The sequence below is a fragment of the Miniopterus natalensis genome, chromosome 17 (genome assembly GCF_054644295.1).
Source record: "Miniopterus natalensis isolate mMinNat1 chromosome 17, mMinNat1.hap1, whole genome shotgun sequence".
Taxonomy (NCBI): domain Eukaryota; kingdom Metazoa; phylum Chordata; class Mammalia; order Chiroptera; family Miniopteridae; genus Miniopterus; species Miniopterus natalensis.
Genome location: NC_142097.1, coordinates 36,504,105 through 36,517,197, shown reverse-complemented (window position 1 = coordinate 36,517,197; position 13,093 = coordinate 36,504,105). Strand labels below are relative to the sequence as shown.

At 55.4% G+C, this 13,093-nt stretch overlaps 2 protein-coding genes across 7 annotated transcripts in view; one reads left to right on the top strand and one right to left on the bottom strand.

Moving 5' to 3' along the window:
- The first annotated feature begins 597 nt into the window (after nt 1–597).
- On the top strand, nt 598–2,977 carry LIMD2 (LIM domain containing 2). 2 transcript variants are annotated; one of them, XM_087826293.1, is made up of 5 exons: nt 598–667; nt 1,431–1,523; nt 1,717–1,761; nt 1,844–1,983; nt 2,071–2,977. In XM_087826293.1, the coding sequence occupies exons 2-5, from the start codon at nt 1,482–1,484 to the stop codon at nt 2,228–2,230; spliced, it is 387 nt and encodes a 128-aa protein (XP_087682419.1). In that variant the 5' UTR covers nt 598–667; nt 1,431–1,481; the 3' UTR covers nt 2,231–2,977. The 2 variants fall into 2 exon arrangements, with proteins under 2 accessions (XP_087682419.1, XP_087682418.1); XM_087826292.1 differs by having other exon boundaries at nt 1,431–1,583.
- Nucleotides 2,978–4,218: 1,241 nt separating this feature from the next.
- Nucleotides 4,219–13,093, bottom strand: part of MAP3K3 (mitogen-activated protein kinase kinase kinase 3) — a 54,363-nt gene continuing 45,488 nt past the window's right edge. For all 5 annotated transcript variants that reach the window (XM_087826288.1, XM_087826289.1, XM_087826290.1 and 2 more), the window contains 8 exons: nt 11,803–11,870; nt 11,518–11,610; nt 10,711–10,902; nt 10,009–10,157; nt 9,231–9,362; nt 8,608–8,737; nt 8,079–8,256; nt 4,219–6,956 (listed from right to left, as the gene is read on the bottom strand). In XM_087826288.1, the coding sequence (XP_087682414.1) occupies nt 6,728–6,956; nt 8,079–8,256; nt 8,608–8,737; nt 9,231–9,362; nt 10,009–10,157; nt 10,711–10,902; nt 11,518–11,610; nt 11,803–11,870 (1,171 nt within the window). In that variant the 3' untranslated portion in view covers nt 4,219–6,727. The remainder of the gene's footprint in view (nt 6,957–8,078; nt 8,257–8,607; nt 8,738–9,230; nt 9,363–10,008; nt 10,158–10,710; nt 10,903–11,517; nt 11,611–11,802; nt 11,871–13,093) is intronic.

The window sequence follows — 13,093 nt, the reverse complement described above, 5'->3', positions numbered from 1 at the left end:
CGCGGGGCTGCCCCTGGCGGCAGGAGGACTCGGTGGCCCGCGAGGGCGTGGGAGCCACGGGACCCTGGCCTGGCCTCCGGGGCCGCCCCCGCAGGGTCTGTCAGGCGACAGGGCCCACAGAGCGCCCGACGGACATGGGGGCAGCTGGGCCTGAGCCCTCGAGGGCCAACTAGGGGAAACTGAGGCAGCAAAAGGCCCAGACGAAGCCCGGTTCTCCTTTTCCCCCCCAGGAGCCTCGCCGGAGCGCCATTTGTCCCACGACCCCGGGCGTCTCAGCCTGAACTCGTTCCTCGCGGGGCCCTAGGGCTCCAGCCCCTGCCTCCGTCCGGAGCGAGTCGACGGGGCGTCCCGTTGCGCGGGGCCCGAGGAGAGGTGCGGAGCGCAGAGAGTGCGGGGGGCAGACAAAGGCGGGGACGGCGAGCGAGGGAAAGACAAAGCGCAGAGGGGGTCGGCGGCGGCGCCGGGGCTCCGGAGGCGGCTCCGGGCGCGGCGGAGCCAATGGGCGGGCGCGAGGCGGGGGCCGGCGGGGGCGGCGCTGCGATAAGGCGAAGGCGGCGGCGGCCGCTCGGGGACCACAGGCAAGCGGCGGCAGCTCGCGCCCGCGCCCACCTCTCCCTTGAGGCACCCCCAGAGACCGACCCCTCCCCACGGCCTAGGCCGGGACCCGGTGAGACACACGGCGGGCGGCCGGAGGGAGGGGTCTGCGACGGGCTCGCAAACCGGGGCGCCTAGGCGGGGGCTGCGGGCGCCGCCGCTCCGGGGTCCCGACGCCGAGCGCTTCCGCCCGTCGCTCTTGCCCGGGGCCCCGGGGCTAACCGCCGGCCTCCAGGGCGCGTCTGCGGGCGGGGACGGGGCCAAGTTCCCCTCGGGTGGGCTCGCGGGGGTCCCGGGTGCAGGGTCCCGTTCACACGGGCCTGGGGGGCGGGGGACGGGGCGCGCGGACGGCTCGGCCGGAGAGCGCTGTCCAGGAGCTGGGTCAGCAGAGCTGGGGGAGCCAGCGGCCTCGGCGCCTCGGCCCTGCGCTGGGCAGCGTCGGGTTGGGGTCAGGCCAGGGCAGCGGGTTGCCGCCGCAGCCCTGCCCCGCCCGCCCTCTCCAGACCTCCCTCACCCCACCCCAGGCGGGGTCCGGGTCCGCGGGGCGCTCATGGCGGCTGTGGCGCAGCCCCCTCCTCAGCCGCTCTGTTCATCCCCCAACACATGGTTCCACTCAGGAACCCCTGCCCCTTGGGGAGCAGCATGGGGGGCTGGCGGGAGAAGGGGGAGGTGGGTGAGGGGCGGAAGTAGCAAGACCCAGAGCAACAGGAAATGACTTAGGGAAAGTCCCAACCACAGCCCCCCATCCCCCTGCCTGTAAACACCCCCACCCCCTTCCCCACCCTGCAGGCTGGGGAAGGGCTTGTGGGGCCTGACCGGCCGACTTCCCCTTGCAGAACCCAGCGGGTGCCGCGTCTCTACCCCGGCCTCCATCACTTCTTACCGCCATGTTCCAGGCTGCAGGAGCCGCCCAGACCACCCCCTCTCATGTAGGTGATCTCACGGGTGGGAGGACACCCCGGGCACGTGTCTGGCCTGGGGATGAAGGGGTGAGGAGCGGTGTGTTTGCCTACCACCCTTTGCCCCTCCCCCCCGAGTGCCCCTGGGATCTGGGCTGGTGACCCCAGCGAAGGTGTGGGGCGTCTCTCAACTGCTCTTGCCCTGACTGGCCCTCTCCCTCAGGAAGCCAAAGGCGGTGGTGGCCCCAGCACTGTTCAGCGCTCCAAGGTAGGGCCCTGAGAGTGGGGTGTGGGCGGAGGAAGGGATGGGCGCTGGTCAGACCCCTGGCTGAGTCTCTCTCTCCCAACAGTCCTTCAGCCTTCGGGCCCAGGTGAAAGAGACCTGTGCTGCCTGCCAAAAGACCGTGTACCCCATGGAGCGGCTGGTGGCAGACAAGGTCATTTTCCACAACTCTTGCTTCTGCTGCAAGCACTGTCACACCAAGCTGAGGTGCGTCCTCGCCCTGCCTCTGCCCCCGCCCCCGCCCCCGCCTTCCAGCCCCGACCCTACCTGACCACAGTTGTTCTGCTTCTGCAGCCTGGGCAGTTACGCTGCGCTGCACGGGGAGTTTTACTGCAAACCCCACTTTCAGCAGCTGTTTAAGAGCAAAGGCAACTACGATGAGGGCTTCGGCCGGAAGCAGCACAAGGAGCTCTGGGCCCACAAGGAGGTGGATTCCAGCACCAAGACAGCCTGAGGCCCTCTGACCATCCATTCCCTCTGTAGAGGGCCTGGAGCAGGACAGTGTGAAGTGTGGGAGATTGGACTTGGGCTCACATGGGGAGGCAGGGTGGGAAGGGGATGAGGCCATCTTGCTCAGGCAGAGGGTTATGGGGGCAGGGCTCTGCTCCAGGATTTCTTCCTTTTCCCTCAGTGCGTGGTGGGGATTTGGGAACCAGGATGGGGGGGTTGCTCACCACCTTGCTTCCTGCTTCTTTCACCCTGCCCCACCTCACCCCCTGGCTCCCTGGGAGGCCCCCAAGCCCAGCTTCCTTATCTAGGTGCCTTTTCTCCAGCAAGGAGTCAGCATGCCCCCCTCAGGGTCCTAAGCTCCCTCACTGCCACCTGGGGCCCTGTGTGGCCCCCACTCCCCATCTACCTCTGCCCTTAGCCTGGTTCTGAGCCATGGAGACTGGAAGAAGGAGAGCCAGAGTGCCTCCTGTTGGGCCTCACAGAATGCCCACCAGGGCTCAGTGGGGGAGGGGAGGGGAAGTGGAGCTGCCCTGTGCCTCCCTGCAAGGCAAGGTGGGGCGGCCCTATACCCCAATGGGGCTTGGGACCATCTCGCACCACCGGCATCAAGAAGCAGAAGCTAAAGCACCTGCCAGGCTGAAAGCCACAGAGACTGGCAGGGATCTGGCAGCGGCCACACTCCCTCTTCTGTTTCTGCTGATTCTGACTGTTGTGATCAACCCTGTTTTAAACATGTTTTAACAGATCCTGACTCTGTATTATGTAGCCTGATTTGGGGGTGGGGGGCTTTGTGGCAAGGACACAGACTCACCATGCAGAGGTGGAGGACAGGGTGAGCCCAGACCGCATCTGGCCTTGATGGGTATCAGAAATACCAGCCAGCCTGAGAAAAGGGGTGTATTCTTCCAGCCAGGTCTCCATGCTGTCAAACTACTGATTTTATAACCGGAACCCTTTGTCTTTTAGCCTTGTGTTGGTTAAGAGGGTCAGGCAATCAGTGTATGATGGTGCCTGGCCTCACTACGCTTCAATATATTGGGGTGCAAAGTAGAACTCTTCTGCTGAGCCCTGGTCTGGGCTCCCTTTGCCCTGGAAATCAGTAAGGGATAGAGGGAATCAGCAGATCTCACCCTGTTTTTTCAAGCTCTGGTGAGTGGGGCAGCCATGGTCAGTCCCAGGTAGTCCAAACAGCTTGTCTGCCCCCTCTGAGGGAAAACAAACAAGGCAAATTTGGAGTACCTAAGACCCCCCCCAACCCCCAACAGAATAAAGGCAGGAAGTCTGGGTTGTCCTGCCCCAAACCCAACTGTCCCGATTTCCCCAAATTGCCTGTGAGCTATATGTAAGTTGGTAGAGGAAGAGGGCAGACTCCTAGGGATTTGCTGCCCACTGCCCCATGTAACTCCTTAAGTTTTTAAGTGGCCTCATGCCCATAGGACAGTGTAGAGAGCTAGGCCTCAAGCTCTTGTGGCAGATAGATCACTGTGTTGAGGTAGACACTGCCCCTTGAAGAGCTAACACTGAGTAAGCAGAGTGGGTCTTCTGAGAGCTGCTGAGAACCTCACTTAGAGCAGGCCTGACTTCTGCACCAGAGCTTTAGATGGGGAAAAGGGTGGTCTCTCAGCAGCAGACCGACCAGAGGGAGATACCAGAGAGAGGGCTCCTTGAGGCACGTGATTTCTGCCTTGAAAGGATGGAACTAAGGGAAGTCCTCTGCACTGGGAACCCAGCCACCTGATGTCACTGGGGGGTGGCAGTGCCACCTTGGTAAATCTGCCCTCAGCAGAACTCCTGGGAGCAAAAAGAGGAGGTGCCACCTCTGAGCTAGGAGTGGTACCAGCCAAATTATCCCATCCCAGGACCCTCAGAGTCATTTAAAGTTTTCTACTGAGGGACCCAAGTTTGTTGCCAGGCACTATACCTGGCCCCTCCCAGGCAAACACCTCCTCCCTCCACCCTTCAACCAAAAGCATTGCCATCGGACCCCTTGGGTATAAATGTTCCCTTTTTATTTTAAGTAATGCGCGACACTGGCCTGGCTTTGCTCTGCAAGCCCTCAGTCAAGATATAGTCAAATAACTATGGCTGCAGGTTCTTCTGCACGATCCACAATTCAGACACAGACACAGAGCTGAGATGGGTGGGAGGGGCAGGAGGGTGGCAAAGGGCAGACTGTCCCCAGCCCTGGCCTCTGTTGGCTTGGCCAAGACTGACATACCCCACAGAATGAGCAAATGGCACACGGCCCTTCCCACAGCAACCCTGGAGCTGCTAGGAGAATGCCCTTCAGAACCTTTGGGCCCAGGCCATTCTAAGCCCACAACTTTTCATCTGGATTATTTAAAAATAAATTAAAGTTAAGCAATAGCTTGGTCCTGAGGATGCTGAGCCAGCATGTCCACATTTTTGGCACAAAATCAGGGTCTTTTATTTTTTTTGGAGTGCATGGTTTGTTAGCTTGTTTGCAAATTCATTTTAAAAAACACAAACACATTCACTGTGAGGAAAGACCCTGGGGTGGGGGGGAGTGGGGGCTCTGTGAGAGCCTGAACCTGGGACACAGAGTCGTCTCATCCTATCAGCTCCAGCACTGCGCATGCTGTTTCCTTTTGGGAAAGGGGGACAGGACACGGGTGTGGGCCCAAGAAGAGTGATGGAGCCATAAAGACAGGGTCGTGGAGAGGCCGAGCTGCCAGCAGGCAGCTTTGGTCGAGATGAGGGGCCGGTCCCCAACCTGGGCAAGGGCCGAGGTGGAGGCAGGAGCACATGCTCGCTGTCTTAGGTCAGGGCTGGGGGTGCCTGACAGAGACCCCTGGGGAAAAGGATGGAAATGGGCCCAGGCCCAAATGGCACCGTGCAACACATTCCTGCAAAACCTGCTTTCATTTTCTCTCTCTTGAGCCGTCCATCACCTGTAACAGTCTAAAAGTGATATATATAGAAACCATCAAATATGATCTGAGATATAAATTAACAAGTACAAGGCCTCACATTACATGATGTGAAAAGGCTAAAAACAGCGATAGAAACTACATTCATAAAAGTGCATCGTCAACATACAACGAAGGCTTTGGCTTGTTCTGGTGCCCGCAGGGAAGTGGGCATGGCTGGCAATGAGCTGCCTGGTGCTAATCCTCAGCTCCCTGGAGACGCCCATCCCTGGGCACTGGCTTTTTTTTTTTCTTTTAATGACAACTCCCAAGGAAACTGGGTGTTGAGAGGGAGGAGCTTTAGCAATAGGCACATTTTGGAGGGGAGGGGCCGGAAGAAAGGACCAGCGCCCAGGCTGAGGTAAATAAGGCCAACTCTAAGCTGCTTGGAGATGCTGGCTCCCAGACCCCTGATGCCATGCCTCCCTCAAGGGAGGAGCAAGAAGGGAAAGGGGCTGAGACCTCACGGGGATGGGCAAGGCTGGCCAAGGAGGAACAGAGCTGGCGGTTTTAGACATGGTCGGTGGCATCACAGGGGCTCTCCCTTCTACCAGTTGGAGAAGGCTCTGGCCTAGCAGGGTCATACTCACAGACAGCCTGATATAACTCCCCTGGCTAGCCTGAGTGGTCTGCTCAGGGCAGGGTGGCCAGCTGGATCAGAGGCTCTCAGCGTGCTGTCCATCTTCCTGTCTGCTGCAGTGGGGCAACAGGTGCCAGGCCAGGAGCACAAAGGCCATTACCTTCAGCTCCTTCCAGTCCAGCCCAAGGCCCGAGCCCACAGCAGGGGTACTCAAAGCCCAGAGGGCACAGTCTCCAGTTCAGAAACTGGGTACAGCATAAGAGTGACTCCAACTTGTAAAACAGAGACAATTGCATTGACAAAACTGCCCCTTCAGTGGGGCAGTTCCACATCTCAGGCCCCTGCTTGGGAAGGCAGGGTCACAGGGCAGGCAGGATGGGTCCTCCTTCCCTGAATAAGGCAGCATAACATTTGCTTCATTCATCTTTGGTAAGGACAGGGACTGGCAAAGCTGATCTGGGGGCTCCAGGGGGAGTGCAGCCCAGGCCTCTGCCTTCCACTGGCTGCAGGACGCTGGGCTTTACCTCAGGCTTGGGTGGGCTCATCCAGCCCAGAGATGCCCTGGTGATCTCCAGACATGGGAAGGAGAAACAAAGTAACACTCTGAATGAAAGTAACACTATTAGGACCCTCGTGTCCATCTTGTGCCCCCAGATGCTCTGGGCTCTGGAGCGGATTGCAGTGTCAGGACAGCCCAGAGGGTGGAGCCCACGGTGCCTCACACACTGTTCTAGCCCCTTACCCTCCATGCAGAGCTTACGAGGCTGGAGCTCTCAGGTATGGCAGGCTGGGGGCTTCCAGTCCTTGAGGCTGCAACCGCCCCACCCTGGTTCTGGGCCCCCATAGCGGAAGGGGCACAGACAAAATGCTGGCTGGACTGTAGCTCCATGGTCCACAGCCTTGCCTGGGAGAAGCAGCAACTTTGCTGAGTCCCATAGCAGCCCCTTGCCCATGCCACAGGGGCGGCTGGCAGCAGCGTGGCCTTGAGAGCTCAGTACACAAGCTGTGCAAAGTGGTGTGTGAGCAGCTCCTCGGCCGAAGGTCTCTGGCGGGCCTCCACAAAAATGCGCCTCAGGAAGTCCCGGCCGTGCTCAGAGATGTGGGATGGCAGCTGAGGATTGGTGGGCTGCGTGGCAATCTTGAAAATGGCGGCCATGGCTTCATACTCTGCCCAAGGTGGTTTCTCTGTCAGCATCTCTACCACAGTGCAGCCCAGGCTCCTGGAAAGAGAGAACCCAGTCACCTCTTGGCCAGCCTAGGCTCCCAGCTGCCCTGCCCACTGTTATGAAAGGAGGTGCTTTTCTCAGAACACACTGAAGCAGGATGGACCACGCTGAAGGTGAACACCCTATAAAGGGTCCCCAAGGCCAGAAGAGGCTTCAAAGCACTGTCAGCCTCATCCACACGGGCTTCATCAACCTATGTCCATCTGGGTACTTCTTGAGACTGAGGAAGAGAACCACTTAGTATGGACAGAAAGAACTCCAAGATAACTATATTAGTTTCCTATTGCTGCTGTAACAAATCACCATGAGCCTAATGGCATCAAAAACTACAAATTTATTTTAGTTCTGGAGGTCAAAAGTCTAAAATCAGTCTCACTGGGTTAAAGTCAAAGTCTCAGTAGGGATGGTTCTTTCTTGAAGCTTTGAAGGGAGAATTTCTTTGCTTTTTCCAGCTTCTAGAGGCTGCCTGCATTCCTTGGCTCATGGACCCTTTCTTGCATCACTCCAACCTCTTGGTTCCACTGTCACATCTACTATTCACTCTGATCTCCTGCCTCCCTTTTATAAGGATCCTGTTGATTATGCTAGCCTACCTGGAAAATCCAGGATGATCTCATCTCAGAATGCTTAAATTAATCACATCTGCAAAGGCCCTTCTGCCACATAAGGTAACATTTACAGGTCAAAGGGGTTAGTACACGGACATCTTCAGGGGACCATCATTCAGCCCACCACAAGAATATTCCAAGGGGAAGAGCCTTCCAGACCCTTTCAGAGGATGGACAAAAAGTTAAGTAGAGCAAATGTAAGCTGTTTGAGCATTAGGAGAGGGAGCGGAAGCCTGCTAGTGCTTAGAGGCTGACCCAGGCTCTCAGAATGTATTCAACCTCTTTTTTAGCAAACATCAGGGATGTTTTCCACAGCCTAAGTTCCCAGTAATAAATCTTGCTATCTGGAGTTAAAACACAGCGCCACCTCTGTATCCTGGCCTGGCTGACAAGAGGCTGACACCCCCTTCCTCCCACCACACCACAGATCCCCAAGGCTCATTTGTAAGTTGGAGCCACTACAGCCCAGACAGGGAGATGGGGGTCCCAGCATTTCCACAGTGCTCACCACACATCTGCTTTCCTTCCGTAGCCTTCACCGCTGATCACCTCAGGGCTCATCCAGTAGGGTGTGCCAGTGACCGAACGCATGCCCGGGCCTGACATGCAGATGGTCTGCAGGCGCTTGCTGGCCCCAAAGTCCCCCAGCTTCACATTCCCGGCAGAGTCTCGGAGGATGTTGGCACCTATGGCATGAAAGGGCAGAGCCTACAACTCTGAACCCTCTGAACTTATTCCTCCCTCTTTCCCTCCCTCCCTCCCAGGTCACAGGGCTGCTAGGGAGGATGGGGTTACCATGAATTAGATGTGAATTGCACAGGGCAAACAGGCTAGTGATGGAAACCTTAGCCCTACAGCATGAAATGATCATCACCATGACCAACGCTGCTTAGCACTTTACTCTGCAGTATTTTCCCAATTGTTCAACTGATCTCCACACCAATTCCCCAAGAAAGTAATTAGAGTACTATCTTTCAGAAAGTTTGAAATGGTTAAGTGACCAGGTCTTGGGGACCCCATGGCTTGCCCCTACTCACCCTTGATGTCCCGGTGAACGATCATGTTGCTATGCAGGTAAGACATGCCTTCCAGGATCTGCCGGGTGTATTTTCGGGTCACACTCTCTGTGAGAGCTCCGTAGGCCTTCAACTGGTCTTTCACTGAGCCCTATAGCCACAGAAGTCAGAGGGAGTCACTGCGGGGAGGTGGCAGGAGAAGGACAAGGCTATTTCCAGCCCCCAGTATTGCAGCAAAGAAGTGATTCATCCAATCCCCACCTGCAATGTACCAGGTGCTTTGCTAGGGGCTATTGGGCAACTTGGAGAAAAGTTTGAAACAGCCCTTCCTTCCCTCAAGCAATGGGTGACTCAAATCCAGAAAGGAGGCCCCACTGCTCCAGGTAAAGGTGGTACTAAGTGGGCAGTGCAGCCATCCTGGGAGCTCCAGGTGAGGGTGGCCTGGGACATTTCTCATCCATACTACCACTGTGACCAGAGGTAGGCCCTTCTTGACTGCAAGTCCTGCTGCTACCTCACCTTCTCCTCTGAGCCTCTGGTCTCAGGGGATCAGACCCATGTAAAAGAGATCTCTCCTCTGCAGCCCCCAACCCCAGGCCAGGCCCTGTCTTGTGTGTGTCTCACATGCATCAAGGGGCACATACCCCCGGCATGTACTCCATGAAGATGGTCAGGGTCTTCTCAGCACGGTCCCGCAGACAGCCATAGTACTGCACAATGCGCTCGTGCTGCAAGTTCTTCAGCAACTGGATCTCACACTCCAAAGCACTCACCTCCTAGGGGAGGGGCCAGTGGTCACCTCAGCTCTTAGGACCCTGGTTTGCCTGCTTGGGATCAGCTCAGCTTGCCCTAGGCAGTGTCCTCAGAGGGATCTATCTGCCTCGGAAACTTCAGGTGGAGAAAAGGAGACTCTCTCAACTGTCTGGCCATTGGCCTCAGTGCTGGGAAACCCTTTGAATGGTGGCACTACCACAAAGGAAACAGGCAGACAGTGTGGTGGGAGAAGCTGTGGGTGCTTGGTAACTGCTATACTTAAGGTATTTATCCACTCAGATTGGAGTGTAGGCCACACCTAAAGCTGAACTACAAAGACAGGCTCCTTCCTGGGCTGATAGAGACATCGTTTAGTAAGGCAGGTGCTACTCTTTGTGGCACCAGTCGTTACCTCTCAGTTTCAGTTGCTTGGTACTTTGGCATCAGCTCAGTTCCTCATATCCAATCCCTCCCCAGGGTGCTTGGTGCTCTTTGGACCACAGTCCCTTCACCCCATGGCCAATGCCAGGGCCATGGTGGACAGCAAGTGAATGTGGGAGCAAGAATAATGAGGGGAGCAACCTATAACTTTTTGAGCAATTAGTTCTGTGCAACGAGACAGGCATTGAGAGGGTGGAACTGGAAGTCAGACCATGGGGAAGGCAGTACCTTGCTTGTCTCAGGACTGTCTGGGTCAAACTGGACCTGCTTGGAAGCAAGTTCACGTCCTGTGTCCACGTCATAACACAAATAGACCCTGCCGAAGGCACCCTGGCCCAGGAGCTTCCCTCGGCGCCAATTGATGGGGGCACTAGGAGCTACAGGAGGACAAAAGGGAAAGAGCTTTAGTCTGTGCACATTACTTATTGATATCCTGCCTCATTCCCCAGAGGCTCTATATGGGACCTTTGGCTGGGGCTTCCCTATCACCCAGCACTATTAAATCTGACTGCATCATCTCTACCCCGACCTTTAGCAGGCCCAGTGCCCTGGTCAATCAGACCTTCAGGCCTGAGTCCCAAGAAGCAGAGGACTGGCTGAAGTCACGGTTAAATGCTTTTCTGCATTGATCAAACACCTATATTTCCAAAGCCCCTATATCTCTTTAAATGGCAGAGATTAAGGAGACTGCCCTTCAGTTTAAATATGAAAAAGATAAAGACCAAAGACAGGAAGTGGCTTATCACACTGCAGTGGAGTAAGAACTAAAGTCAAGGTCTGCTGTCTACCTGAAAGCTCTTCCAGTGTGGAAAGGATGGGCCAAAGCAGCCTACTGATGAGCCAGGCAGCCCCAACAGACTCACTAGCCTCCCAACCTGCAGTTTGAGCATCCCCTGGGCAATTTCCTCCTAGCCAGGGCCCACTCCTCACACTTGGTTGGCACATTCCTCTCCTGCACAGAGAGGGCGTTCTCGCTGTCCGCACTCCGCAGGCGCCCTCGGGGGTCCAGGTATTGCACTGCCAGACCCATGTTCTCGCCATTTGTGCTCAGGGAGCGGCTGGAGGGCACCAGAGTGAACAGGTTACCTTGATGACGTCGTATTCGGGGAAATGTTCTTCTGCCTGATGGGGTACAGGGGCCAGAGTAGAGCAAGTCAGACCTCTCTCCTTGAAGCTGAATTTGCAAACCAGGTGATAACACTAGCTCTGGTCCATCCTATCTGCCTTCCTAACTAACTCATGCCAGAAGAGCTAATGTCCCAAGCACCTTGAGAGTTAGGACAAAAGCAGGAATTAGGAAGCAGCCAGAGATGGTTAAGGAAACTCTGGCCAAAGGGAAGGCACAGGGCTGTCCCTCAAGGACCACAGCACTTGCAAGGCCAATCCACAGCTGAAGTCTGTTTTCCTTGGCATCCTAATTCTAAATCTCTACAGAAGCTCCATTCTGTTTGCTGCCACCAGGCAGAAGAGGGCGATGGAGAGCTGGTGCCACGAAGCGGGCTGTGCACTCAGACAAAGGACAGAGTTCCCTGTGGCAGTACCCTGAATCTACAAATACGGTCCTCCCCCTTTTTTGTTTTCCATCTCTAGAGGCTCAAGTCTGGGCACAACTTCCTCAGGAATAAAGGAAACACGGGGTCTGGAGCGCCCTGGCCCACCTCTTGGCAGTGGCTTTCCCATGGCAGAGCTGTAACTATGTACTCTTTGAGGCAGCCAGCAGGGTAGAAATGCACTCACCATCGTTGTAGTCCTTGTGGTGCACAGAAACATGGTAGCGCCGGGGGTAGGTTCCACCTTTGACCCCTTTGTCATAGAGCTGAGTTTCCCGATCTGAGTAAGATAAAGGAATCACTGGCTTCTGGGTGATCCATTTAAGCCCCTAGGTCACCTGAGACCTCAGAGCAGTAGGTCCAAGAAGAATTAAAATAGAGTTCTGGCTTCTCAACTCAGCTTTCAAAAGCAGAATGCCTGCAGCCCCATCCTGACACCCTGCAGTACTCACAAAGGCTCTGGGGGACTCACCCGAGTACTCCTGCCTGTTGTCTGGGAAGCTCTGGGCTCGGGACATTCGTGACTTCCGGAAGGATGGACTGGAAAAAACAAAACAAAACCACAAAGTAGACTTTAGCATACTTCCAAAGCAGCTCACCAGGGCAAAAGGCAGGATATATCCAGACGGACTCCCTTTTCTAACTTCCTCACACGTCATTACATGGTAGGAAGCAGAGCACAAGAGAAACAGTCCTTTTCTGGGCTCAGCCTCCTACTTTCTCTTTACTAGCCTGAGATCCAAATCTGACAGGACCCGAATGATGAACTCCTCCAGTCCTACCAAACTCCACTCTGGCTGCACAGCACTTTCCTTTCTTACCCTTTCCTCCCACTTTAGTAACTGGAGGAGTTCCAAAAAAAAAAACCCCAAAAAACTCTTGCCTAGGGCAGTAATAAAAATAGCACCACCACCAAGCATCTTCCTTTCAGACTAACTACCACCATCCCATTTTGGAGATGGTGAACCTGAGGCAAAGAGAGGTTAAGGGACTTGTCCAAAGCCACTCGACTAATATTTGGTGAAGCTGGGGTCCATCTGGCTCTAGATCCCATGAAAGGAAAATGGAAACCCTATGCCCAAGTTAGGCCAGGCATCAAGGAAGTAACTCCAGGTCATTGCGTTTCACTCCTAAGGAGAAGAAAACAAGCAAGGGAGGGACGGAGAGAAAGAACCAAGTGAGTAAATTTAGCTATCTTTCTCAGTGTCCACCCGAATGGCTCTTTCCCTTGCAACTGCTAGACCCAGACCTTCTGTAGTAGTCCTACTGCCCCCGCCCTCATACCCACAGTTTGGTCACAGAGCTTAGGAGACAGTCCAAAGTCAGAGTCAGTCCCTATCCTGGCAGAGCCCTCAATTTGCAGCAGAAAGCCCCAAACAAAGCTACAAATTGGATACCAGTAAGTAACTATGACTATTATTTTTTCTTTTCCCAATCCTCACCTGAGGATATTTTGTTCCATTGCTTTTTCAGTGTGGAAGGGAGAGAAAGAGAGAGAGAAACATCGATGTGAAAGAGACACATTAATTGGTTGCCTCCCACATGCACCCTGACTGGGGCCAGGGATTGAGCCTGCAACCGAGATACGTGCCCTTGATCAGAATCAAACCTGAGACCCTTCAGTCCGCGGGCTGACACTCTAACCACTGAGCCAAACTGGCTAGGGCTATGACTGTATTCTATATCTAGGGGGAAGACAGTGCTCATCAGTGCTCAGATCTGTTAGGAAAGACACAGTACCAATTTGGCTATGGTCATAAGGT

Coding starts and splice junctions, on each gene's coding strand:
- LIMD2 (XM_087826292.1), top strand. CDS start 1,482: ATGTTCCAGGCTGCAGGAGCCGCCCAGACCACCCCCTCTCATGTAGGT. Junction 1,584..1,716: donor TCTGGCCTGGGGATGAAGGG/GTGAGGAGCGGT, acceptor CCTCTCCCTCAG/GAAGCCAAAGGCGGTGGTGG. Junction 1,984..2,070: donor CACTGTCACACCAAGCTGAG/GTGCGTCCTCGC, acceptor CTGCTTCTGCAG/CCTGGGCAGTTACGCTGCGC.